Genomic DNA, 24,363 nt, shown 5'->3' with positions numbered 1-24,363 from the left:
TGGGGCCCCAGTGGTGAAATGGGCAGGGGACTCTAGGAGCTTGGTGGGCTCACCTAGAACAGGTGGGACTAGAGAGTGTCAAGGTGGCCTGGGAATGAGGCAGGCCTGGCAGGATGGGTCAGCGGGAGGCTGAGGTCCTGGCTGCTTAAATAACTTATAATTCTTGAGATAACTGTGTTGAGAACACCATCCCATGAACACCGGGGGAGGGGGGCGACCTGAAGGCACTGGTGTGTCCACCCTGGAGCTGGGCCAGGTTGGGGGTTCCTGACCTCCTGAATTCATCCAGATTGTCTCCCAGAAGCCTCTGTCCTAGTTGCAGAGATAGGGAAATTGTATCCAGGGGTTGGAGGCTCATCCCAGTCCAGGGGGTTGGATGGAGCTGGGGCCTTTTCCGAGGCTGCACGGGAAGTGTGCCTGGACCCCTGGGGTAAGGTGTGCTGGAAGGCTAGAGCCCTGGGCAAGCCTACCCCTTCTGCTGACCCTCAGTTCTGAAGGAGCCAGGCCCGGAAGTGCGGGGGTGTAGGGAGAAAAGGCCAGCAGCCTAGCCTCAGTGCCCCCCATGCTCTGGTAGGCATACCTTGAGGGGAAGGATGAAGCTGAGCCCAGGTGACCTTGACTGGGAAACCCCTGATCATGAAAGGGGGGTTTCAATCCCAGCTATGGTGGGATGGCTCTGCTTCCTGGTCCATGGGGTGTTGGGGGAGGGGAAGCCAAGGAGCCAGAAAGGAGCTCTGGCCTGCAGGGGTGGGGGTGGGTACCGGGGGGCTAGGGTGCTGTTAGTAATTTCATCTCCATGTTCCCCCGCAGCCCCTGCTCCTGCCTCCCTTCCATCCAGGCAGTTCTTAGCTCAGAGGAGCTAACCTCCCTTCTCTGAGGCAGGCTGTTCACCCCCACCCCCCAAGCCTGGGAGGTCTGGATCAGGCTGGACGATTCGACCACCTAGCCCCCTGCCCTACCCCCAGGTGCCTCCGGACCCCCTTGTCTGGCCGCCCCTTCTCTGCACCCCTTGCCAGCCCCAGCTCCTCGGTTCTTTGTTCGAACGTCTCTCCTCCGTCCCTCCCTCTCTCCTCCCTCTCTCCTCCTCCCTCCCGCCTGCCTCCCTCCCTTGCTCCCTCCCGCCAGGCTTCTTTCCTTCTTTCTCTGCTCTCTTCCTGGTGGGCTCCCAGGTGGCGGTGGCTGTTCCTTCTCTGTCCACCCACCTGGCTCGCCTGACTGGGGGCTTCTCTGGGGCTGGGGCTAAGTGGAATGCATCTAGGGGCTGGCAGAGGGGAAGTGACTGTGGAAATGTCCTTCCCTTCCCTCTCTCTGTCCCTCTTTTCCTCTTCTTTCCTCTCTCTTTCCTCTTTTCCATCCCCCTTGCTTTCCAAAGAGGGGTCCTGGACTTGGGTCTGAGGCCCCAGCAAACTTGAACATCCCCCATTCACTCCTTTAAAGGGCCAAAGCATTATGGGAGGTCCCTGTAGGGACCCAGTGGGGCAAAGCCTTCCATCTTCCTGGCTACCTTGGGGCCCTCTAAAGCTGTCCTTGGTGACCCTGACCTTGTTACCATGAAAATGGATGCAGGGGAAATGAGGTCATGGGGTGGGTGTAAGTCATCCCTGAGCCCCCTGATACATAGGATCAAAGGTCTCTGAGGGACCCAGACTGCAGTTGCCCCCCCCAAGCCAGGACAGTGTTCCCCAGCTTCCTTGAGCCCCACCCCACTAGCAGGTCAAGTTCTTGAGCAAACACATGCTTGTGTGGACGTGTGTGGGCACGCAAGTGTGGACGTGTGTATATCCACAACTGTGAGTGGGGGCCTCCCAGGTACACCCCGGGGGCGATGGTGGTTGCACAGCCCTTTTTCCTACCTGCCCCCTCTCACCAGAGCCTGTGATTCAGTCAGCACCAGCTTGGTGCCCCAACAGCCTGGGGGAGGAGCTGGTTCTGGTTCTCCCCTCCCTCCACCAGCCTCCCCAGGAGGGAGCATCTGGGATGGGGGATCTTGAAGTTAATGTGAGGGGGGATTCCCACAGAGGGCACCACCTGGGGAATGGGCCAGGAGGCCTGAAGTCGCACTTCCTGTCCAAAGAGCCACCAGTGGTTTGCCCGGGGCAGGAAAGGCTAGGGCTCCGGGGGACAGGACAGACGTGGGTCGAGGGAGGGCCTCTGGGTCTGTTGAGTGGGGCCTGACAGATGTGGAGCCGGGGCCTTGCCTCAGCATATGTCAGCCGGTGCCGGGGATCAGCAGGCTGACAGGCCTCTCACCCCAACTCCAGGGCCTTAGAAACGGGCCTAGGGTCCTGCTTCCCATGGGAAAGGGGAGTAGGGCAGATCTGGAGGACGGGGCCCACACTGTCATTCTCCGTGCCCCCACCCCCAGTGTATGGGGGGGCCCTGGAGCTGGCGCTGGTGTTTGCCGGGAGGGAGCAATATGTTCCGACAACTGGTGCTGGGCTGCGTTTACCCAACGCCAGCCTGCCTGGGGAGACAATATTTGAAAAACATAGTCTCGAAACTTGGACCTGCTGGGGGTTCTGCTGGGGACACTGAGGTTGGCTCACACCCTGCCCCAGGCCTGCTGGCTATCCTAGCTCCCCTTTCTGTGCCCTCTAGAGGCGGAGCTGAAACTTTACCTGGCAGGAAGTCCTTCCCTACATCTGACCTGGATCCCTCCTGCTGTGATTTCAGTAAAAGTAGACCCTGCTATTCTTTGCCTCTCCTTTTCTGGCTGCTGTCTCTTCCATTTTAGGCTGTCTATGTGTGTCTCACTTAGCCTCCTCTCTCTCCCATGCCCCCATCCCAAGAACCAGGTCAAGGTTCCCTTGTATCGGGAGGAGAGGTTTGGCTGGGGCAGGCAGGACTGGCTCCATCTCTTCCCCCATTTCTGGAGGTGGGCGAGGGAAGGAGCAGCCCATTTGGTTGGGGGTGGGCACAAGGGAAAGAGCCTGCTGGGGACTGGAGGGAGCTGTAGGATGACCTGTTTGAGCAGGACCCTGTGAATGGAATTCAAGATGCTGGAGAGTGGGGCATTGTTTGAATCTCCAGTGGCCCCTATTAGCTCTGGTGACCCCATGCTGCACCTGGTTGCTCGGTCTTCAGGCCCATTGGCTACACCTTCCCAGACAAAGGCAGGGCCCAGAGAGTATATAAGGTTTGCACACTGGGGCATTCATGGCCCCAAGCTGAGGATGTGGGCAAGGAGAGTTGGTAGGGCAGGACTCCCGCGTCTGCCTCACATATTCTGATACTGATTCCTCCTTCCCAGGTGTCCAGACAGCCCAGCCAGCTTCCTGGGCCCTAGGCCCCTCCCACAATGCGTGTCGCTGGTCTCCTCCTCTGGGCTTCCCTACTGACTTGGGCCTGGCCAGCCACCCCCACCCAGGACCACCTCCCGGCCACACCCCGGGTCCGGCTCTCATTCAAAGGTAAGAGACTGCCTTGCTGGTCTCCAGCATCATCTTCTGTCCACAGCACTCGGCCTGCTGCAGAGGCGACAGGAAGAGGCAGGGCGGAAAGAGACACTTTGTGCAGCCACATGGGTTGCCCTGGGTATGTGGGTGGGGAGAAGCGGGCTGGCGGTAACTTGCTGGGAAAGACTAGAGAATGGGCCACGTGGACATTTCCGGGAGGTCTCCTGAGTCTGGGCCCCTTCTCGAGGCAGAAAGTGGGGTCTCGGGTCTGCAAAACACCTCCCTCTGTGTGAGAGATAACTGGGGAGAGAGAGATGCCACTACTTCCAAACTTGTGTTTGTGGAAGCCCTTCCTCGCCACTGTTCTGCATCTGGTCCTGCCCTGGGTGGTCCCTGAGGTGGAGGGTCAGGCGGTCAGGCCCAAACTGAGGCCGCAGGAAGCCGGAGGAGCAGGGAGCTGCTCTGCTGAGGGGTAGGTGTCCAGGTGGGAGGGGGTCCCAGGAAGCAGGGAGGGTGCTGTGGGCTGTGAGGGGAGCGTGGGCCACCTGGCGAGTTCAGGGACAGCGTGTGCTATGTGACACGTCTGAGCTCCTGAGCTCCCCAATGAGCACTTTGCTTTGGGAGTCACTGGAAGGCTTTAATGACGGGTTGGGGTCTGGAGAGTGAGAGACAGGTCCCCCAGCTCCATCACCTTTGTACCTCGCCCACTGGCAGGTGAATACACATGGCACACACTCAGGTGTCCAGATGGCTCACTCACTAGCCACTTCCTCAAAGGTGTGTATGATCAGAAGATTCTCAGCCTGCCCCCTTGCCTGCGGAAAGGGGATGCTGGGACCTGGGGTCACTGCTGAGTTCTCTGGCCCAAGGTTACTTTGTCTAGCCGCCTGCCCTGGGTGGGGCCGAGTCAGCCCTGGCTGGCCAGATTTCCGGGCACACATATTGGGGTGAAAGGCTGGGCTGACTTTTCCTTCCTCAGGTTTGGCTGAGGTCCAGCCTCCACCTCACCATGTTCCCATATCCCCTTGTCCCCATGTCCCCAGCAGAGCTCCTCCCTCTGTCCTCATCCCACCCTGTGAATTGATGGGGGGAGTGGGGAGTGAATTTCGGACGATGTGCCCGGAAGGAGTCCAATGTGGGGCCTGAGGAATGGGCGGAAGTGTGATGGGTTTGGTTGTAAGAGCACCCCTCACCCCCAGGCCTCGGAAGGGGAGAAGTTTATTCTGCTGATAACTCCACCCTTCCCCAGTGGATTTCCTCAGAGCAGATTAATAAGTCTTGAAGGGGCCTGCCCCCCTACCCCCTTCCCAGCCCAGGGTGCCAGCAGGGGGAGCAGAGCTTCCCCTCCCCCAACAGGGGAAGGGAATGGGGGCTTGTCTCCATGTCCCTGGGACCCTAGAACCCAGACATCCACTCTGGGTGTTATTTTTGCCATCACCCTGGAGACCCATGAGGGGAAGCAGGCAGGATAAGACATAGGGAGGTTCTCGGTATGCGCCTTTTAAACCTTCTCAGACCTCCAGAGGCAAAGGGCCAACGACTTTCATTCCTGTTTTCCAGAGAGAGAAACCGAGGCTCAGGCAAGGGCAGGGCCAAAGTCAGGCAGGAGGCAGAGGCGAGGCCAGAAATAGAACCCTGGTGTCCTGGCCTTGCTGACGCCCACACCAGTCAGGTCGATTCCTTCTCAATTAGCTCTGAAGCCGACACCCGCAGTGACTAAAAGCCCGGCTTGCTGGCAGCCATCCTACGGTGCTGACCGCCGTGGCAGCCTGGGGTGGGGTGGGACCGTGGGATGCTGGGGGCCACCCTGTCCCAGGCCTCCGTGCCCTCATGCACACACGCTTCCCTGCTCTGCATGACCTTTCCCATTCCCCGCTGATCCTGTGGCCTAGTTGTATGCTTACGTGTCACTTAATTTAGCAGATGCTTGAGTCCCTACTTTGTGCCAGGCCCCGTGCTGAGTATCAGGGAGTCTGCAGTGACCAAGATGGGGTGCTCACAGTCAGACTGGCTGAAAAGATAATGGACACCCAGTTGCTCAGTAGCACATGGGAGCCCGGCACTGACGGTGCACCAGGCCCTGTGCATCCCCCATGCTGGAGGGTCTCCGATTCGTCATGTACACAGAGTAAGGCTCAGTGAGGAGTAGGTCCTCACCAAGCATTTGTGGGGTGAGAATGGTACCAACATCCATAGAAACTGGGATTTCACAGCCAGGCCAGGGACTGGGAAAGGGGTGGGAGCTTCTTCTCCCGGGTACACGGGAGGGGCACAGAGACGGTTGTCCTTAGAAGCACTGGTAGTCACTCTTGCTCTTTGCCTCAGTTTCTCTGTCTGTGCTTTGCCTGGATATAGCAGCTTGCATACCAGGCCCCAGCAGCTAAAGGAACAAAGGCAGGAACTGGTCCAGGCTTGGGCTTGCTGCCAGTGCGTCCGCCTGGGTACCCCAGCCAGGCCTAGAGCCGAAAAGGTGTAAGGGAGCAGGGGCCCAGAGTTCAATTAGAGTCCAGGTCGGAGCGGGGGGAGGCGGGGTGGAGGGTGCTCCTAGGGCCCATCTCCTGAGCTTCCATGAGCAACACAGCCAAAGCCAGGTAGAAGTGAGAGGTCACGTGGGGAGGATTTCCAGGAAAGGTGAGGTGTTCCCTGAGAGCTCATGCTCGGGACCAGAGAGCCTGGGCAGTAGGACCCTTTTCTCCACCCACCCTGGCCTGGAATTCCCTTAACCCCAGAGTCCCTGGCCAAGCCTGGGAGAAAAAGCTCTCCCTTCCCCCGTCCTGAGATGATCCAAGCCAGGGGGCACCACCTCCCTCTGCAGCGAGGTGGTGTGAGCTCCCTGCCAGGTCCTTTGTTCAGCTTGGGGAATGTTTACTTTATCCCAGGAAGCCACGTCCACAATAAGCCGCTGCCTGCTGCCTGGGCTGGCTTCAGTAAGGACGTGGGGCCAAGAGGTGTTTAGTGGGGGAAAGAGGTCCTGTGATGACACGAGGTGGCTGGGCTACTGGGGAAACTGAGGCAGGCAGTAGGGAGATGGGGCCGAAGAGCCGGGAAGGATGAAAGTAATAGAAATAACAGTAGGTATCCATGATGCTAACCACGTGGTGTTCTCTCCAAGGCCTGAGGGGTTCTCCCTGGGTTTCCTGTGAGGCTTCCCATCACTCAGGAGCAGGATGAAGCTGGAGCCTGGCTCTGCCTGATGTCTGAGCCTGTCCCAGGACTGAGAGAGCAAAGGTTGGGGTGAGGGAAGCAGGCACAGCTCTCGACAGGGTTCCAGGATCCTACAGTGCTGGCCTTAGCCTTCCCAGCCTCATTTCCTAAGGAGAGGGCTGAGGTTGCCCTGGGTAGGCTTCTCGTGCCCTCTGCTTGTGGAAGCAGCATCACCTGGGTTTGCTTGTTCCTGTAAATCCAACCCTCCATCACCCCAGTCCTCCACTGATCAGAGTCCCCCAGGAAGTTCTCTCCTTTTGGAGAAGGAAAGCCAAGGCCCTGGAGAGGAAAGGGCTCCTGTGTCCAGAGTGGCCCTGAGATTTGGATCTTCTCTAACTCTAGGCGTAACTGGCTTGCTCTATGTGGAAGAACACTCCGCAGGTAGAGGGCGAATAGGGGGGGTAGGTGCTGGTCACTGCTTGCCCATCCGCCTCAGCCCAGCCTCCGCGCCTCTGGGGCTAATGGCCCAGGACAGTGCCACTACTTACGTCATCCACATGTGACATCAGAGAGCCAGAGTGGCCAGGCCTCCTTGTTAGGAAGTGACGACATTGGAGGTTAGGAGAGGTCATGGCCCGTTTACTTCACCCAAGGGGGATGAAGAGTGGGTGAATATGGGTTGAGGTGGAGGTGCCTTTAGCCTTGATGGAGCATTGCCCCACCCCCAGCCAGGCCTGACTGCATGGTGGGGGTGGGGTGAGGACCTGCCCTTGCCCCCCCTCAGGGGCTCCCTGGCCAGCCATTTGCGGGGGAGGGCAGACACCGCGGCTAGGAGATTCAGAATAAGGAGGACAAGGAGGTAGGTGTGGGGAAGCCCAGAAGCCTGGAGGCCAGAGGGGGCACCAGGGAGCTCGGTCAAGGTGAGGTGTTTCTGATAGCTCCAGTGGGATTTGGAGCTAGCAAACTGGGGAGGGCCAGTATTCCAGATGAGCCAGGAGGAGGAAGGTAGGAAGACCCAAAGCATGAACTTGAGCCCAGATTCCTGCATTTGGGATCTCAGTTTTCCAGGAAATGGGGACTGCCTTACTCCTGAGAAGGGACTTGGAAGTGGCCACTTCGGGAGTTGGGAGGTTCTGGAGGCTGGCTGGCTGCCCCTCAGCCGGCCAGCAGTTGGCACTCGGAGAGAGTGGAGCAGGTCCTGTACTTGCCGAGAACCTGCCTGAGGCCCAGCCCCAGTCAGCCAGGTCAGGGCTGGGGGCCTTCAGCCGTGGTCCTTCCAGGTCCAGCCGAGCCTCAGATGGGCCTGCCACTATCTGGGCCTCGGCAGCATAGGCCTTGTCTCTGGTTCCCTGGCGTGACGCCCGCCCCTCCCTCCCTGGCTCCAGCTTCCCTTGGCACTGAGCGAGGAGCTGGTGCATGCTCAAGGAGTAAATCATGTTCCTTGGCAGCCCCCGCTGCTTCGTAATCGTAAAGAATTTAAAGAGAAACCGCCAAGATAAAAATCTCATCCCAGCCTGTAAAGGTATCTTTCACCCCGTGGCTTGGGAGGCAGCGGCCTCGGAGTGGGCTCCTGGCTGTCTGCACCTGGGTGTGTGGGCCTCCAACCCTGTGACCCCTCCGGGGGCGGGCGGGGGCAGACGGTGTCTTCAGAGCTGTGGGTACTTGGCCCCTGATCCCTGGGAGACCTCCTGCTCCTCCCCCAGGACTTAAATTCGGGAGAATGCGCAGGTGGTGATGGTGCTCTTTGAAAGGGCTGTCCCTGAAGGCAGACAAACCTCCATTCTGCCCTTGTGAGCTGTGTGACCTCGGGCGGGCGGCATAGCCTCTCTAGGACCTGGTCCCCGCCACCCCACCCCTGTGCCGTGTAAGGTGGGGACAGCAGTGGCCCAGTGGGAGTGACATCCTGAGGGCTCAGGCTGGCATCCCGGCCACGGTGTAGATCTTGAGCAGTGAACCTCTCTGTGTCCCTTCTGTAAAATGGGCATGAGAATGGGGCTGAGCTCACTGTGCTACGGGAGGATCAACTCTTCGAGTGCAGTTCCAGCCCCGGGGAAGGAAGTCTCAGGAACTAGGAGCCACCCTGAGGGTGGCAGAGGGGCGAGGGCGGGTCCTGGGGGAGGCCCAAGGAGTCCTGCACTGCCTCACACTCCCCCCCCCCCATTTCTAACCTTTGGTGAAGGTGACGGTGTTTGGAAAGGACTGCAGGAGGTACCCTGAGCCCTGTGCCAGGAGTGGGGTCACGTGGAGATAGGGTGCCCCTACCGTGGGCATCCAGTCTGGCTTCCTGGAGGAGCCTGCATCTCAAACAGGGGAAGGGAGACCGTGGGAGGGAAGAGCGGGAACAGCGAGGCGCGTATGGCAAGACACCTGGGGAGAGGGCAGGATCCTGGATGGAGCCTTTGCACTTGCTCCCTGGGGTTTTTAAGCTCTTTGTTCCTCTTGACAGAGGCACCAAGTACATACTGTGAGGAAACTCCAGTGAGACAGACACATTGGGGAGGGGATGCCTTGGAGGGAGCTCCCCCCGCCCAGATGAGCCGCCCACTCTGATGGGGGCCCGTGAGCAGCCGCAGCGACCCCTCCTTGAGCGCTGGCCCTGCCCCTGCGGCTTGTGCTAGGGGCGACCAGACGTGGGTTGCTCACTTGGGCATTTGCCTCACTGGGCTGAGAACAAGGTTTCCCAGACTGGCCTGGTGCTGTCCTGGGAGTCTGAGCCCTGTCTCAAGGGAGCCCTTGGAGTTTTGGAGAAGCAGAGAAGATTCCTGCTGCATTTTTCTTAGAAATAGCAAGAGGGCTTTTGCCAGAGGCCTGGATGCCAGAAGGCTCCAGTCTGAATCCAAAGCTCAGCTCACGTGGGTGCCTGAGCTTGGCAGGCCTGCAGCCACCAACCCCTGCCCCCCCAACATACCCCAGGCTGCTGAGCAGTCTCAGGGAGAGGGTGGAGGCCTCCTAGGCTCCAGACGCTGACCACTGGTCCTGGCCCAGCGAAGAATGGGCCTGGGTGGCGGCGGCTGTCTGTGAGGGAGGGGGCCTCAGCTAGGCCGACTCGTGGCCTTCTCCCTGGGGCTGCTGGAAAGTAGGGCTGTCTGCTACCACTCGGCTACCCCTCTGCCGGGCAGGGACAGCCCCAAAGCAACTGCCCCTCCAGGGGTCAGGGATCAGCTCCAGACCCCCCGCCCCCACTCTTCTTCCTTCCTTCCTCCCCCTCATCCCCCCTTGCCTCCACCCGCTCCCATCCCCACCCTGACCCCTCCTTGGCTTCCTACCCGGACACGCTCTTTCCTTTGAGGTCCCTGCACCCAGCCAAGAGCCATGTTTCTTTCCACTTAGGGCTCGGTGCTGATGCTCTCATTTCCCTCCCCGGGCAGAGTCCCCTGCCTGTGTGCCTGCTGCTCAGCCAGCAGGGTGGGCCCCTGGGGGTGAGACCCTACAGCTGGAACTCGGGGCGGGGGGAGGCCTGTGGGCTCCTGCAGCACCCCAGGGGGCCTCTGTCCAGGGCTGCTGCCTGCACCGAGACACCCTCCTGTCCCAGCACCAGGCCTGTGTGGAGAACTCGCTGCCTTCCTAGACGGGTGACTAACTGAGTCCTGCTTGGCCTCCCGACTCTGTCTTACTGCATCAGCCAAGGCTGACCCTGAATACACATCTGTCTGTTCGATGCCTCAGTTTCCCCATCCGAATGTTGGGGAGGGGACTGTCTGGGACACCCTGGGTATCTCTGGGTGGGCGATGTGAAGGGCTGCTGGGACCCCAGGAGTCCAAGGAGGGCAGCAGAGATGGGGGCCGGGTGCAGGGCGGGGGGAGGGTCTCGACACCCACCAGCCTGTCAGTCCTGTCCTGGCCTGTCTGTCTGGTTGATTTATCAGAGTAAATGAGCCATGCAGAGTTTGTTGTCTTTTGCAGTCACAGGGAGGAGGAGGTGGTGGGGGAAGGAGTGAGGGGTTTCCGGGCTGGGTCTGGAATGTGGGAGGCGGGGTGGGTCCCTGAGGCCTATGGAGCTGGAAGCTGGATCCACTTTCCCCACCTGAGAAATGGATCAGTGCAACCCTGCCCTCAGGGCCAACTGTCTTCCCACCCCCTTTACCCTTCTTGGGGTACATTCCTTGCCTGGAATGTACCCCAAGCTGCTTGTCTGGCCCAGGCCACCACCTCCTGCCCCAAGCCCAGGGGCTGCCCTGCCCCTCCAGGCCAGCTTTCCCCCTGCACTGTGTCCTTGGGCAAGAGCTCTGAGCTTTGCCTGGCTGGTGAAGGCCCAAAAGTGTCCTCATAGGCAGCTGTGCGGGCCGTGAAGGATCCATGGAGGACCTCCCAACCTCCTGAGTCACCGTCCCAGACCTAGAATGATCAGGCGCCAGGGATCCCTGGGGAGTGAGCAGGGAACACTGGAGGCACTAGGCCGGAGAGCTCCCTACCCGCTGGGGCAGAGTGCTTGAAAATCACTGGACATCCTTGTGCGAGAGAGGTGTAGAATCTCGGGTTTCTGGCTGGTATGTGTGCCAGGGAGACTCTGTTGCCTCTTCCCTCCTGGCTTCTCCTGGGTCAGGATGAGCTGTGCCCCCAGCCTGTCCTCTCCTGGGCGGAGCAGGCGGGCACTGGGGCGGAACGGGCGTGGGAACAGCATGGCTGATCCTGTCGACCTTAGGCCTCAGCTCCTGGCCCCCAGTCCCCAGCCCGCAGCCCCCAGCCCACAACCCCCAACCCCAGCCCGCAGCCCACAGCCCCTAGCCCCCAGCCCCCAACCCCCAGCCTGCAGCCCCCAGGCCTCAGCCCCCAGCCTGCAGCCCCCAGCCCCCAGCTCCTAGGCCTCAGCCCCTAGCCCCCAGGCCTCAGCCCGCAGCCCCTAGCCCCCAGCCCCCAACCCCCAGCCTGCAGCCCACAGCCCCCAGCCCCCAGGCCTCAGCCCCTAACCCCCAGCCTGCAGCCCCCAGGCCTCAGCCTCCAGCCTGCAGCCCCCAGCCTGCAGCTCCCAGCCCCCAGCTCCTAGGCCTCAGCCCCCAGCCCCCAGCCCGAAGCCCCCAGCCCCCAGCCCGCAAAATGGGAGGGAAGGCTGCAGCGGAGCTTTAGCCCAGCTGGGTGGCTCCAGCTCTGCTCTGGCTTGGTGTTTACTGAACAGCTGGGATGTTTACAGTAGCCCTTAAGAAGGGGCCCCTAGTTCCAGAGGATTTCCCAACTTGAGGGTCCCACTGGGGCTCTTCAGACTTCACCACTTTCCCACACCGCTGGGATAGCACGTCAGGGATGGAGGGACTGCACCCATCCCTGCCCTCCTCACCCCGCGCTGGGCCATGTCACAGCACCTGCCCCTGCACCCTCCCCCTGGCCTTGTGTCCCTCGCCCCTGGAGGAGCCGACATTCCCAGGAAGTGGCTGCTCTAGATGGTGGAATACGGTAACTGGGTCCCCAGTTCAGACTTTTAAATTAAATTCAATCAGAGCGGTTATTGAATATAAACACGCCGAGTCATTTACATGTTAATTATGTTGAATGGACTACGAGGCCATAATTAGTTGCTAATTGGGTGAGAGCGGCTGTAATTGGTTTTGTTGGCACCGACCTGGCTCACCTGCCTGGGGGGGAGGAGGGCGAATGTGGATGGCTCCTGGGGATCTTCTGGGTCTCCAATCCGGAAAGCCTGGCCCAGGAATGGGATTGGGGGGGACAGATATTGAGGGGCTTGGGGCCAGAGGAACTGGAGCCTACCCCCCTAGGGAGGAGGCAGCTTAAGCCTCAGGCAAAACTCTGGGTCTGGTTTCTAGGGATTCCCATCCAGAACATTTCTGGGATAGAAAAGGGACTGAGAAAGCAAAGCCTCTGATCAGCAGTGACAGCCTCCCCTGCCCGGCTCCACGTGGGACCTGGCCCTGAACAAATGGGAAATGCCCAAGGGAGTCCATGGGAGCACAAGACAGATGTCACCCTGGTATATCCCTGCAGATGCTGGGGCCGTGGGCTGGCCTGGCCAGTGCTGGGGTCTCGGCACTGGGGTGTGAATCAGGTGGGGGTGCTGAGCGGAATTGGGGGAAAGGTGCCTGCAGAGGCTTCAGGGGCTGCCCTCCCCCCAGCTCGGCCTGGCTGGGGTTCCCAGGGTTGTAAGGCTGTGGCCAGGGGCTGAGGCCTTCCGGCTGGCCGCTCATTAAAAGAGGATTAGGCCAGGAGCCAGGGGGACAGCCCAGCCCCCAGGCCTTCCTCTGGGGCCCCTCACAGCTTTCGGGAGTGATAAGGGCCTGGAGCCCCCCCCCCCCCGAGTCCCTGGGGGCGTCCAGTGAGGACTGTCTAGGCCCTGCCACTCGTTGCAGCCATTGCTGCCTGCTCCTTGTCCACCTCAGTTCCCCCCCGCCCCCCGGAAGGGCAGGAGGAGAGAGCACTGACAGAGACCCTGGCCAGCAACCCCACCTCTCACCCCCAGCCTCATTTCTCTTCAGCTCAGGGATTAGGGCTGCACTAGCCTACGTGAGGTCAGAGGTCAGGGCTGGGCTGTAGGGACGCGTCTCTCACCCCCGCAGTACCCAAGCACAGCCAGGAGAGGTGACTGTCAGTCAGGACCTGCTGCTTTGTGGGGCTGTAACCAAGGGGGCGGGGTGCCCACCTCGGCTCCGAGACCCCCTTTTGACAGCAGCCCCGGCTTCACGGGCCACAGAGCCGGTGTCCTAGAGACGGGCAGCAGGGGTCGGCAGCAGGGGTCAGGGCCGCCCACTTGGGGTCTGGGGTGAGGGCTGCGGACACACCTCCTCGGTGCTGTCCACACCCACTACCTCCTTAAAGTAAGGCACCGGCTGCTTCCCCCAGGGGAGGAAACAGAGACCCCCAAGACCAAACCCCTGGGCACTGAGAATGTTCCTGCCTCTGGACCTTTGCCAGGCCATTCTGGGCCACGACCCTGAGCGTCTAATGGCCACGGGGAAGTTCTAGAGGCTGGGAACGGCGGCGGAAATGAGGAGTCTGATGCCAGAAAAGGCTCTTCCTTCCCGATGACGGGAAAAGCCTTCCCGGATGTCGCCCCACCCAACATGTGCCCAGCCTGGGTGAGGGTATGGGGGTGGGGAGCCCTTCCCAGGAGGCATTACCACGCACACCATCCTCTCTCCCCAAGGTCAAAGCTTATCCAGACTTGAGTTCTGATATCCGCAGAACCTTTGATTGTGCCCCAGCCCCCGCCCCCTCAGTACTGCCATGGGGATGGGAGAGGGGTGACACTGCCAATGTCAGAGCTGGGCCTGGGACACGTGGAGCGGTGGAGCGGAGGAGAGGATGGGTCTGAGGACATGGCCAGGCCAGGCCCATGTCAAATCCCCCCACGCACGGATGCCCCCTTGGCCCAAGTCTCTGCTCCTTAGGGGGGCTGAGGGCCAGGAGCATCTAGCCCTGAGGACACTGCAGGTATCAGAGCAGGAAACCCAGGACTACTCGACCGCTTCCTGCCCTGACCCAGGCTTCTTGGAGGAATGAAGGCCTCTGGCTCCTTTGCCCTATGGCAGAGTGAGGCGGGGGGCGGGCAGGATACCAGTTTCACTCCTCACCCTGTGACTTGAGGTGAGCACCGCTCTTCCCTGGATCTCAGTCTTCCTGTCTGGAGTTGGGGTACAGGGCTGTCATGGGGCCCCTTGTTTTAATTCTTTCCTACAATCTGGCAAGAGTGAGAGGAGCCCTCCAGCCATGGGTTGCTAAGCCCAGAGCCCTACACACCCAGTTCACTCTGGGACCCTGGAAAAGCCATCCTTCTCCACCTGTTTCCCTTTCTGTAAACTGGGTTTAGATGGATGATTCAGGATTTAGCTCTGCTCCTGTGAGTTGGGGATGGGGTAGAGACAAGTTGGAGTTAGGGGAGGGTTGGGCTGAGTCAACAGGAAGCCCCTTCCTGCCCCATTACCCTCTCTGCTCTGTACCCCAGCACTAGGAAGTGGTATAGGGAGAATGGGACTGAGGATGGATGTCCTCCAAGAGATGGTGACATCTGAGAGCCAGCTTGCATGGGGAAAGAACTTGGAACCCCATCCATTCTCCTCTCCCCACCAAGGCAGAGACAGCCCATGCAGGAGGATAGGGGGATGTCCCAAGGAGTACTCTGCTGAGTTCAGAGCAGGACCCTCACCTTCGAGGATCACATTGGATGTTGGTACTAGGAGGGCTCAAGAGATGGTCTAGATAGGAAAATAGACTAGATAGGTCTAGAGTGCCCTGACTGGGGTCATGAAGCCCGCGCCAGAGCCAAAGACTCCTGACCCATGGTCCCACCCCTTTCCTACCCCACATGGCCTCATGGGGACTCCCCCTCAAAGTTTCCACAGTGACCAAAGCATCATGTCCTGTGACAGCAGAGCCATTGACGCCATATCCTATAGCCACTGGGAGGGGTCCCGAGTCATGTGCCCTGTCAATGGAGGGGGGGGTCACCTTCAGGCCCTCGCCCTCCCAGTGGGCAGTCTCCACCTCCAGGACTGGCTTTGCCTGGGCCTGCCTCTCCTTCAGCCCCAAAGGCCACGAACCTGGGTGGGAATCCTGCCCCCATGCTCTTGGGCCCGTTCCTTCCCTTCTCTGTGCCTTGATGTCCTCACCTGTAAATTGGATGTTGTGAGCTTAAGCTTTTCCACATAATAGGTGCTTGATGAGTAAGTGGGAGGCTCCCTCCATGCCCACTTCCACCCAGGGGGTAGGGAGCAGGGAGTGCAGGTTTAGGAGGTAGGATGTCTGATCAAGGCTAGTCTCCTTGCTCCCCATGTGGTTCTGCTGAATGAGTCTCTCCCCTGCCTTTCCCACAAAGGGGGATGGAGCCTGGAGTGCTGGGGCTCTGAGCTCCAGGGGGACTTGGACTTGGGGCTGGGGCACTGATTCTTGCAGAGGGGGAGGGGCCAGATTACCGAGGCCCAAGACGGGGCAGGGATGGATGGTAGGGATTATGACTGTTTGTGTCCCCGGGGCTAGATGTTTGGAGCTTTCCTTGACCCCAGGTGCCTGTGTCCAAAGGTACCCACTTGAGCCTCTGCTGCCCTCCCCTCCATTGCCCCCCAAATGCCTCCTAACCTAGTAGGACGGGTAAGGGTACAACCCAAGGCCATGCCCCCAGCCAAGGTATAAATAACCCCTGGCGGGTTGTCCCAGCCTGGGGGGGCTCCGCTGGCAGCCCCACTTCCTCTCTGGCTGCTTCCTGGCTCTGGGGGTGGGGGACTGTTTACTTTCCTGTTGTCACTGTGGCTGGGTGGCCGGGCGGGGGACTCCAAGTGGCCTAACAACAGGTGCAGGACAGGTGCCCAGGCTGCCCTGCCCAGGACTTCAGAGGCACCGCCGGACAGGCGGGCGAAGCGGTAGCCAGGCAGGGATCGGCCCTTTGATCCCTTGGCGTCCCTGCGTCCCAGCGGTTGGCCAAGGTCATCACCTGTATTCTCTCATTGCCACAGAGGGCTGGGCAGGGCAAGGCCTTTGGTTGCCCCGCAGCCCCTCAGATGTAGGCTCTGGGTCTGCCATGGGAGTCTCCTGGCTCCCAGCCCACCTCCCACACCCATCTTAGCACATCCCAGAGCTCCCATCCAAAGCTGCTCTTGGGCACAGGCCCTCCAGCTCTGCTCCAGGGTCCCTAGCACACAGCCGGCGTCAGGGTCAGCCAGGCAGGTCAGAGACAGCTGCCTGAGTCAAGGTCGACCTTGACTTGACTGATGGGATGGGGCCACCTGCTGGTCCTACCTTCAGGCTACATCCAGGGCATGCCATCCCAGCTGTTCTCCCTCTCCAGGCCTCCCTCCTGACTGCCCCACCTGGGAAATGGGTTCCCAGCTACGGGCCGGGGAGATGGGATAGGGGAGATGAGATACATATCATGGCCTTCATGAGTGCCTCATCTGACGCCAGCCGTGTGCACACATGTGCAGACCTGGGCCGTGTGCATACATGTGTGTGCTCTTCCGTGTGCCGCCATCCCCAGCCTCCCGTGCTGGTGAATATCCGTCACCTTCATTACAATCTTCCCTCTCCTGCTGAGCTAAATGTAGCTGGGGGTGGGCAGAGGAGGGGCTTGCCAAGTAGACCCCTTGGCTGTCCCCCCTCCCAGAGGAAAGTTCCCAAGTTTTCTGGAGTCCTGTATTTGTCATTGGCCTGTCACTGGCCAAGTTCCTTCCTGTCCTTCATCCCCAGGAAGGCGGACTTTCCCCCAGCTATCTGGGGGTGGGAGGGCCAGGGCCGCCAGACTCATGCAGAAGGGAAGCTAAGGACTCCACCGGAACCTGCCGCCCAGCCGTGGGACACCGTAGCACGAGGGGGAGGGCTTCTTTCCTGGGAAAGATTGTTCCTGACTGGTTCAAAGTGGCCTGAGAACTCTACATTTAGCACCCCAGTGGGACCTGGGGGAAGCCCAAGGTCTGTTGAACCACATCACTCCAGCAGGGCTGTCCAGTGTCCTGGCTAACCAGCTTCAGACAAGGCGGGGACCATGCTGTGAGCCAGCTTTGCCCTGTCTGATGGGCAGCTGGGGTGAGGACAGGGCATCCCGGGTCCGTGCAGGCTGTCCTGGATGCACCTGTCCCCCACCCTCCTGCTCATTAACCCTTTTAGGCCCCTGTGGGAAGCAGGCCCCACCCTGAGTGTGGGAGCATTAACCCCCACTGGAGCAAAGACTCTTTAATGCCATCATGCGCCCTGACCCGCACCCATCGCCCTTTCATTGGGACCCAGAGACTGGCTGGGGCTGCTGATGAATCAGGACTTTAGCTTTGGGTGTGGTCCCTTCCCTGGCCTGCCCACCCGTCCAACTTTCTCCTCCCAGCATCTCAGGGACTAGAGAGGGAGCTAAGTAGGCCCCGGGCCGGGGGTGGGGTGGGGGGCAAGCTGGGGGTTTAAGATGATGTGTGAAAGGGAGCATGTCTGGACGGTCTCCAAGGATCCTAATTGCTGCCCTGCCCTCCGCCCACAGAGCTTAAGGCCACGGGCACTGCCCACTTCTTCAACTTCCTGCTCAACACAACGGACTATCGGATCCTGCTCAAAGACGAGGACCACGACCGCATGTACGTGGGCAGCAAGGACTATGTGCTGTCCCTGGACCTGCATGACATCAACCGTGAGCCCCTCATTGTAAGGGCCAGCCGGGTGTGGGGCCGGAGGGATGAGGGGCATGGGGCCCCAGGGCTGGAAGCCCTGTCTAGCAGGCCGCCCCTTCTGACCCCCATCTCCGGCAGATCCACTGGGCAGCCTCCCCACAGCGCATTGAGGAGTGCGTACTCTCAGGCAAGGATGGCAATGTGAGTGCAGGGGGGCCTCCGGGTGGGATGGGGGCGGTGTGGGGGCAGGGGGCCTCAGGCAGGCAGTGGGGCACCTCCTTGGCTTTCCCTCCGGCCCCAGGGTGAGTGCGGGAACTTCGTCAGGCTCATCCAGCCCTGGAACCGAACACACCTGTACGTGTGTGGGACCGGCGCCTACAACCCCATGTGTACCTACGTAAACCGCGGCCGCCGTGCCCAGGTAAGCCGTGCCCGCCCCGGCCCCGTGCTGCCCCATTAGTAGCCACACGCCAGGGCTCTGATGGGACGATGAGCTTGAGCCCCAGCCCTGCCATTCCCCAGCACCTTGGGTGAGTGACTCCTTTCACTCCCTCAGCTGAAGATGGGGCTAATAGATGCCTCTCTCACAGGTCGGTGTGCCCCTCCCAAAGCTCTTAGCACTGTGCCTGGCACATAGTAAGCGCTCCCGGCCAAGCCCGTGGACCGTGCCCCTGCCGCCAAGCCAGAGGGCCTGGCAGGGGCCTCAGCGTCAGGAGGCTGGACGCCCGGGTCCGCTTCTGCCACATGGCCCCGGGGGGGTGGGGGGAGTTGGGGGAGGAGCGGCCCCTTCCCCAGCTCTGTCCCTCCCCGCCCGCTTCCGCCCTTTCTCATTTCCATGTGGGCATGCGCGTGAGCTGGTGTGACCTTGTAGGACACGCGTTGAGAGCGAGTGGACTCAGGGACGCGTGTGTGCGGGCGCGCGCCAAGCTGTGTGTGTGCGCTCCGGGGGCTCCCGTGTGCTCCTGGCGTGTGTGGTGTGAGGGGCCGGCAGCCCGAGCCCGCTCCCCCAGCCCCTGCCACCCCTGGCTCTAATCCCTGTTCCTCGTCTTCTCAGGCCACGCCCTGGACCCAGATGCAGGCGGTCAGAGGCCGAGGCAGCAGAGCCACGGATGGTGCCCTCCGCCCGACGCCCACAGCCCCACGCCAGGTGGGACGCAGCCCTCCAGGCCCTTGCCAGGCAGCACCGCCTCTGAACTGAACTCCCCGCGGGCCTGGCCTGCCAGCCAGGGACCCGCAGCCCACGCGAGCCTCCCGAGGGTCTTCCCTCGGCCCCCATCCTGCCCCTTCCCCCGCAGTGCCCTCAGGCTCCGAAGGCATTCCCAGCTGGCTTTGTGTCAGCCTCAGTGAGTCCCTGTAGGCAAGAGATCATGAAGCCACCAGGTGCAAAGGCAGCCCGGGGACAGCGGAGCCTCAGCCCTCAGAACACGTCTGTTGACATGCATGAGCCTATACCAACACTCACGTGGGCACGTGTGCTCTCCAGCGCACACCTTAGTCAGCATCCAGAGTCCGAACATGGCACGTGTATGCGGCCTGACATACTACTCTCGCCTGTCCGTGCCCCAGGCCTCCATGGGTCATGGGCAGACACAGGTGTCCCGCACACTCACATGCTGGGGACTCTGCTCCTCTGGGGCCGAAGGGGCAGAGCTGTCTGCCCCTAGTCATGCTCCGGGACTGGGGCAGGGGGGCTGGGGGGGGGAGGCTGGGGCTGGGCAGGGGCGGGCAGGGGAGCAGGGGCTGCCGGTGAGTGCTAGAGCAAGTGGTCACGTGAGCATGTGTGTCTGTGACAGGGAGTGCTGAAACGTGGGACGGCTCCGACTGCATGTGTGCCCAGGGTGTGAACGGCGGGTTCCACGTGCTGACAGTGCTGTGTGCCAAGCTGTGTGTGCAGCCCCGTGTGTGCGGAAGTCCCGTGTGCAGAGTGTTACTGGACGTGGGCCTGTGTACACCTTCCCATCACCATCCCTGCCACCTGCCGCCACCTCCTTCCCGCCTCTGTGCCTCTCTCTTTCCCTTTCCTTCTCCCCATGAGCTCATCCTGGTCCCAGTGCCTTCATCAGCCTTTCTGCTAGCATCTTCAGGGCTGGGCTGGGAGGCACGGAGGGCTTTGTGAATCCCTGTGGTCTGGGCTGAACCTCTCAACTCCTGATTCACTGGGGAGACATGGGGAACCGGGGTCTCTGCTGAGGGGCAGGGGAAAGGCCGTGGCCTATTTAGCCTGTCCTGAGGACCACAGGTAGGACATAAAGCCTGGGCACACAGTACCCTCAGGGCCCTCTGGCCTGGTGGGACTTGGCAACACCCTTGGCCAGTACCTCCTGCCCTGGTCAAGTTGGCAGCCCCGTCTTGGCCCAGGACAGGAGGCCACAGCTCAAAGAGTTGTGCCTCTGTGGCCTGAGGGGCCCTGACCAGAGTCTACCTGAACCAGTTGGCGTGGGGGGGGGGGGGCTGTTCAGCCCCTGGTTCTCAGGTCTTATCTGATACCTGGGACCAGGAATCGCCTCCCTGGGAATGTGCATCGTGGCCCTGGGAGGCCTGGGTTGGGAGACCTGGCTGGACAGAGTTAAAACCCAAGGATATCTGGGGACTGAAGGGATGTGGCTTCAGGCTGTCTCCAGGGGGCTTGCTCTCACCCTGGGGGCCGGATGACCCTTACCCTTACTGGCTGTGGGACCAGCTTGGACGATGCTAAACTCCCCTCTGCCCTGCAGGATTACATCTTCTACCTGGAGCCGGAGAGACTCGAGTCAGGGAAGGGCAAGTGTCCGTACGACCCCAAGCTGGACACAGCCTCAGCCCTCATCAGTGAGTGCCTCTACCCCATCCTGGTTCTACAGCCTAAGTGTGTGGCCTCTGCCTCTGGAATAGGGGGAATGGCACCAACACTTTCCCCGGGGCAGAGACCGTGACCATGCCATCCCTGAACCCTCCCTCGGGGCCCCACCCAGCGGGGGGAGGGCTAAGGACCAGACCCCAGTGTGAGCCGAGGGGCAGAGACGAGTGGTGTGAGGGTCTCTCCAGCCCCTCGCATGGAATGCTAAGGGGGCCAGATCCTACCCTGAAATAGGGTCCATGCAAAGGCCAGCCCCAGACTACATGAGAGAGAAGATGAACTTGGTCTATACTGGAAGCTGCAGAAGGGGAGTGGTTCCATACATGTTCTTGGTGTGTCTGGGAGGCTGGGAGAGGACCACAAGGAAGCATGGATGGAGAGTCCTGGCCCTCTCACCAATTAGGGGGGCAGGGTTTGTTTCTGGTCTGGCCTGGTGTCTAGGAGAGTTGGGGGAATGTTCTGTGAGGAGGAGTCCTACCTGGGGCCTCAGGAGCAGCTGCTGCCCCTACCCGCAGGTTGGGCGAGCCCACCACGACCCTGGGCCCCGTTCTCTGCCTATTTGCTGGCTGCCCAACCCAGTCTGCCCCTGAGAGCAACTGCTGGGCACTGTGCCACCTCCAGGCCTGGGAAAGGCCTCGGGGCAGGGGGTGGACGTTATCCTCCACCTCTTGCTGACTGAAAAGGTCCTAGCCTGATGGTGGCTCCCCGACCAGGGAGTCTGATGGGGGAAGGCAGGGCCTGCCCTGGGCACGTCTAGAAGGAAGACACGGAGTGGTATGCTAGAGCCAGCGTGGTCGCTAAATTTTCTGCAAATTTTCAGGTATTTTGTGAGCCAGCTATTATTAAACACTAAGTTATATAATTTACCAATAAATTACTTTCAAAACAAAAGTAAAAATACTCACAACTCATTACTTCCTATGTTACCACATTTTATTACTATCTTTGTTCTTGAGGTTATTTACACGTGTTGTATTTGTGGGGTAGAAAGACCATAAGATGGTGTCGGCAGCTCTCCCCAGCTCCACCTGCGGTGGCCCCGGGTTAGGAGCTTGAAGTCAGCCATGGTGGGGGTATTTATACCACAGAAATTGGCTCTCGCCACTCATCAGAGCTAATTGCTGCTAATCCCAATCCTCCCAGAGCCAATTCTTCAGCATTTCCCAGCAGCCCACTGATGAGACAGTCATGCCCTGGGGAGTCGGAGGGGGAGACAGGACCCTGGCCTGGAGGTCGCTGGGCTGTGCCCTGACTGACCCGCCTGCCCGCCCGCAGACGAGGAGCTCTATGCCGGCGTGTACATCGACTTCATGGGCACGGATGCAGCCATCTTCCGCACGCTGGGAAAGCAGACGGCCATGCGCACGGACCAGTATAACTCCCGGTGGCTGAACGGTGAGGGCGGCCGAGAGGCCCCCGGCGGGCAGCGTGTCTGGGATGCGGCCAGATCCTCCAGAGGCGCCCGCTGGGGGTCTGGCCCTGTGACTGGCTGGCGGCGGGGGGGAGGCGGCGTTCCTGTACCCGGCCGGGGCTCTGTTGGGGAGGTGCTTGTGCAGCTGACCCGTGCCCGCCTGCAGACCCTTCCTTCATCCACGCTGAGCTCATCCCCGACAGCGCGGAGCGCAACGACGACAAGCTCTACTTCTTCTTCCGCGAGCGGTCGGCGGAGGCGCCGCAGAGCCCCGCTGTGTACGCCCGCATCGGGCGCATTTGCCTGGTACGCGCCGGCGGGGCCCCGTGCTGCCCCCCTCCGGACCCCGCGCTGGCTCGGGCAGCCTGTGTGGCAGGGTCTTGGGTGTGAGAGCTGATCTGACCCTGCCCCCCTGCCCCCAGAATGATGACGGCGGCCACTGCTGTCTGGTCAACAAGTGGAGCACGTTCCTGAAGGCGCGGCTGGTGTGCTCCGTGCCCAGTGAGGACGGCATCGAGACCCACTTCGACGAGCTCCGTGAGTACCCGGCATGCAGGCTGGGTCCTGTGGCCGCTCTGGGAGGGGTGGGGGCTGGATGGGGGGTGGTCAGGGCACCTCCGGGGGGCCCCCTGGCCAGGAGTGGGGCTCCCAGGGCTCTTGGCTAATGCACCCTCCCCGCGTCTTCTCCCTCTGCCCCCAGAGGACGTGTTTGTTCAGCAGACACAGGATGTGAGGAACCCAGTCATTTACGCTGTCTTCACCTCCTCAGGGTGAGGCTGGGGCCAGGGCTGGGGGTGGCAGGGCTTGGCTGCACTGGGGGGCTGTGACGTGGGGAGGACCCCAGCCCGGTGGGGCGCGCTGTGGGGTGGGGGCAGGCTGGGGAGGGGCCCTGGGCCGAGGGTCTGCCCCGCCTGCAGCGGCAGCCTGCCCCGCCCGCAGCTCCGTGTTCCGAGGCTCTGCCGTGTGCGTCTACTCCATGGCTGACATCCGCATGGTCTTCAACGGGCCCTTTGCCCACAAAGAGGGCCCCAATTACCAGTGGATGCCCTTCTCGGGGAAGATGCCCTACCCACGGCCCGGCACGGTGAGGACCCCCATCATTCCACCTTTCCCTTTCCCCTCTGTTTATAAGGCCTGCTCTGGGTTAGCCCCTTTGCAGCTGTAGGCCCCACCACCACAGAGTTCACAGCCAGGTAGGGGAGGAGGACCAAACACACAAACAAACCTACCACTTATCCATTTAAATAAAGCTGACATTAAAAAACAAAACAGGGGCGCCAGCCTGGCTCAATCGGTAGAGCGTGCAACTCTTGATCTTGGGGTCATGAGTTCGAGCCCCACATTGGGCATAGAGCATACTTAAAAAAATAAATAAATAAAACAAAATGAAATGAAACACCGTTTACACAGCACCAGGCTGTGAAGAGCCCAGCCAGGATCCCGGAACAAAGATAGTGGCCGGGTGTGGCAAGCAAGGTGGAAGGGGGCTGCCGCCTGGGAGCCAAGACAAAGCTGGAGGGCAAGTTGGCGTCAGTGTAGTTAGCTAATGGTGGCCGGGGAGATGAGGGCTGGCAGAGTCCGGCCTGCAGGACCTCCCGTGGTGGTAGGAGGCAACTCACTTGATCTTGGTGTGATGTGGGTCTCTGCAGGAGTCTAAGCAGGAGAACATGTGATCTGTTTTGGCTCCATGTGGTCAGGGCTGGAATGGGGGAGCTGGTCTCAGCCTTGGCCAGGGAAGTCTTCCCCCGAAGGTGAACGTGGAGGCTGGAGGGATGGGCTAGAGTCGGGCTGGCGGGGGTGCAGGACAGGCAGAGGGAAAAGCACCAGGGAAGGGCAGAGCACCCTCAGGGTGTTAAGGGAACTTGGGGCCGTAGACTTCGAGCAGGGGTGGGTGGGTGTGGGGGGCAGACTGGAGGAAGGAGACAACAGGATGGGGGATGAGGACAGGGGAAGGGAGGGGTCAGCTCCACCTAATGCCGCCACAAGGTCACGGCACACAGGCCAGGGAGGTGGCTGCGGAATTTGGCCGTGTAGGACCTTGGGACCTCGGCTGAAACAGGGCCTACAGAGAGGTTGGGTGAGGGGGAAAAGCCTGGATGGGGGTTCCGAGGAGCAGAGCAGGTGCATGTGATAGGGATGGACAAAGGAGAGGCCTCTCCTGAAGTTGAGGGGTTCAGCAAGCCCCAGCCGGGCCTGACGCTCATCACGTGCCTGCAGTGCCCTGGAGGAACCTTCACACCATCCATGAAGTCCACCAAGGACTACCCTGACGAAGTGATTAACTTCATGCGCAGCCACCCGCTCATGTACCAGGCCGTGTACCCTCTGCAGAGGCGGCCCCTGGTCGTCCGCACGGGCGCTCCCTATAGGCTCACCACTGTCGCCGTGGACCAGGTGGATGCAGCTGACGGGCGCTATGAGGTGCTTTTCCTGGGCACAGGTACCCACTGCTGCTCCCAGACCCTCCCATGCTCGGCCCGTTGGGTGGAGGGTGCTGATCGGGGGGTGGGGACTACCCTGCTACGGGCTTGCTACAGGCTGCCAAGGTCAACT

The 24,363-nt window shown here is 60.9% G+C and overlaps 1 protein-coding gene across 2 annotated transcripts in view; it reads left to right on the top strand.

The window, feature by feature from the left end:
- SEMA3F (semaphorin 3F) overlaps window positions 1-24,363 on the top strand; it is a 29,298-nt gene that overhangs the window by 1,135 nt on the left and 3,800 nt on the right. The window contains exons 2-13 of one of the 2 annotated variants that reach the window (XM_034996827.1): window positions 3,251-3,410; window positions 17,437-17,597; window positions 17,702-17,764; window positions 17,865-17,984; window positions 18,618-18,710; window positions 20,278-20,371; window positions 21,675-21,794; window positions 21,977-22,116; window positions 22,233-22,347; window positions 22,511-22,580; window positions 22,750-22,894; window positions 24,028-24,250. In XM_034996827.1, coding sequence (XP_034852718.1) covers window positions 3,299-3,410; window positions 17,437-17,597; window positions 17,702-17,764; window positions 17,865-17,984; window positions 18,618-18,710; window positions 20,278-20,371; window positions 21,675-21,794; window positions 21,977-22,116; window positions 22,233-22,347; window positions 22,511-22,580; window positions 22,750-22,894; window positions 24,028-24,250 — 1,456 coding nt within the window. In that variant the 5' untranslated portion in view covers window positions 3,251-3,298. The remainder of the gene's footprint in view (window positions 1-3,250; window positions 3,411-17,436; window positions 17,598-17,701; window positions 17,765-17,864; window positions 17,985-18,617; window positions 18,711-20,277; window positions 20,372-21,674; window positions 21,795-21,976; window positions 22,117-22,232; window positions 22,348-22,510; window positions 22,581-22,749; window positions 22,895-24,027; window positions 24,251-24,363) is intronic. The other variant, XM_034996828.1, reaches the window with a different exon arrangement.

This window comes from Mirounga leonina, unplaced genomic scaffold, assembly GCF_011800145.1.
Source record: "Mirounga leonina isolate KUSES-001 unplaced genomic scaffold, KU_Mleo_1.0 Mir_94, whole genome shotgun sequence".
In the NCBI taxonomy this organism is placed as follows: Eukaryota; Metazoa; Chordata; class Mammalia; order Carnivora; family Phocidae; genus Mirounga; species Mirounga leonina.
This window is presented reverse-complemented; position numbering and strand designations above follow the sequence as displayed.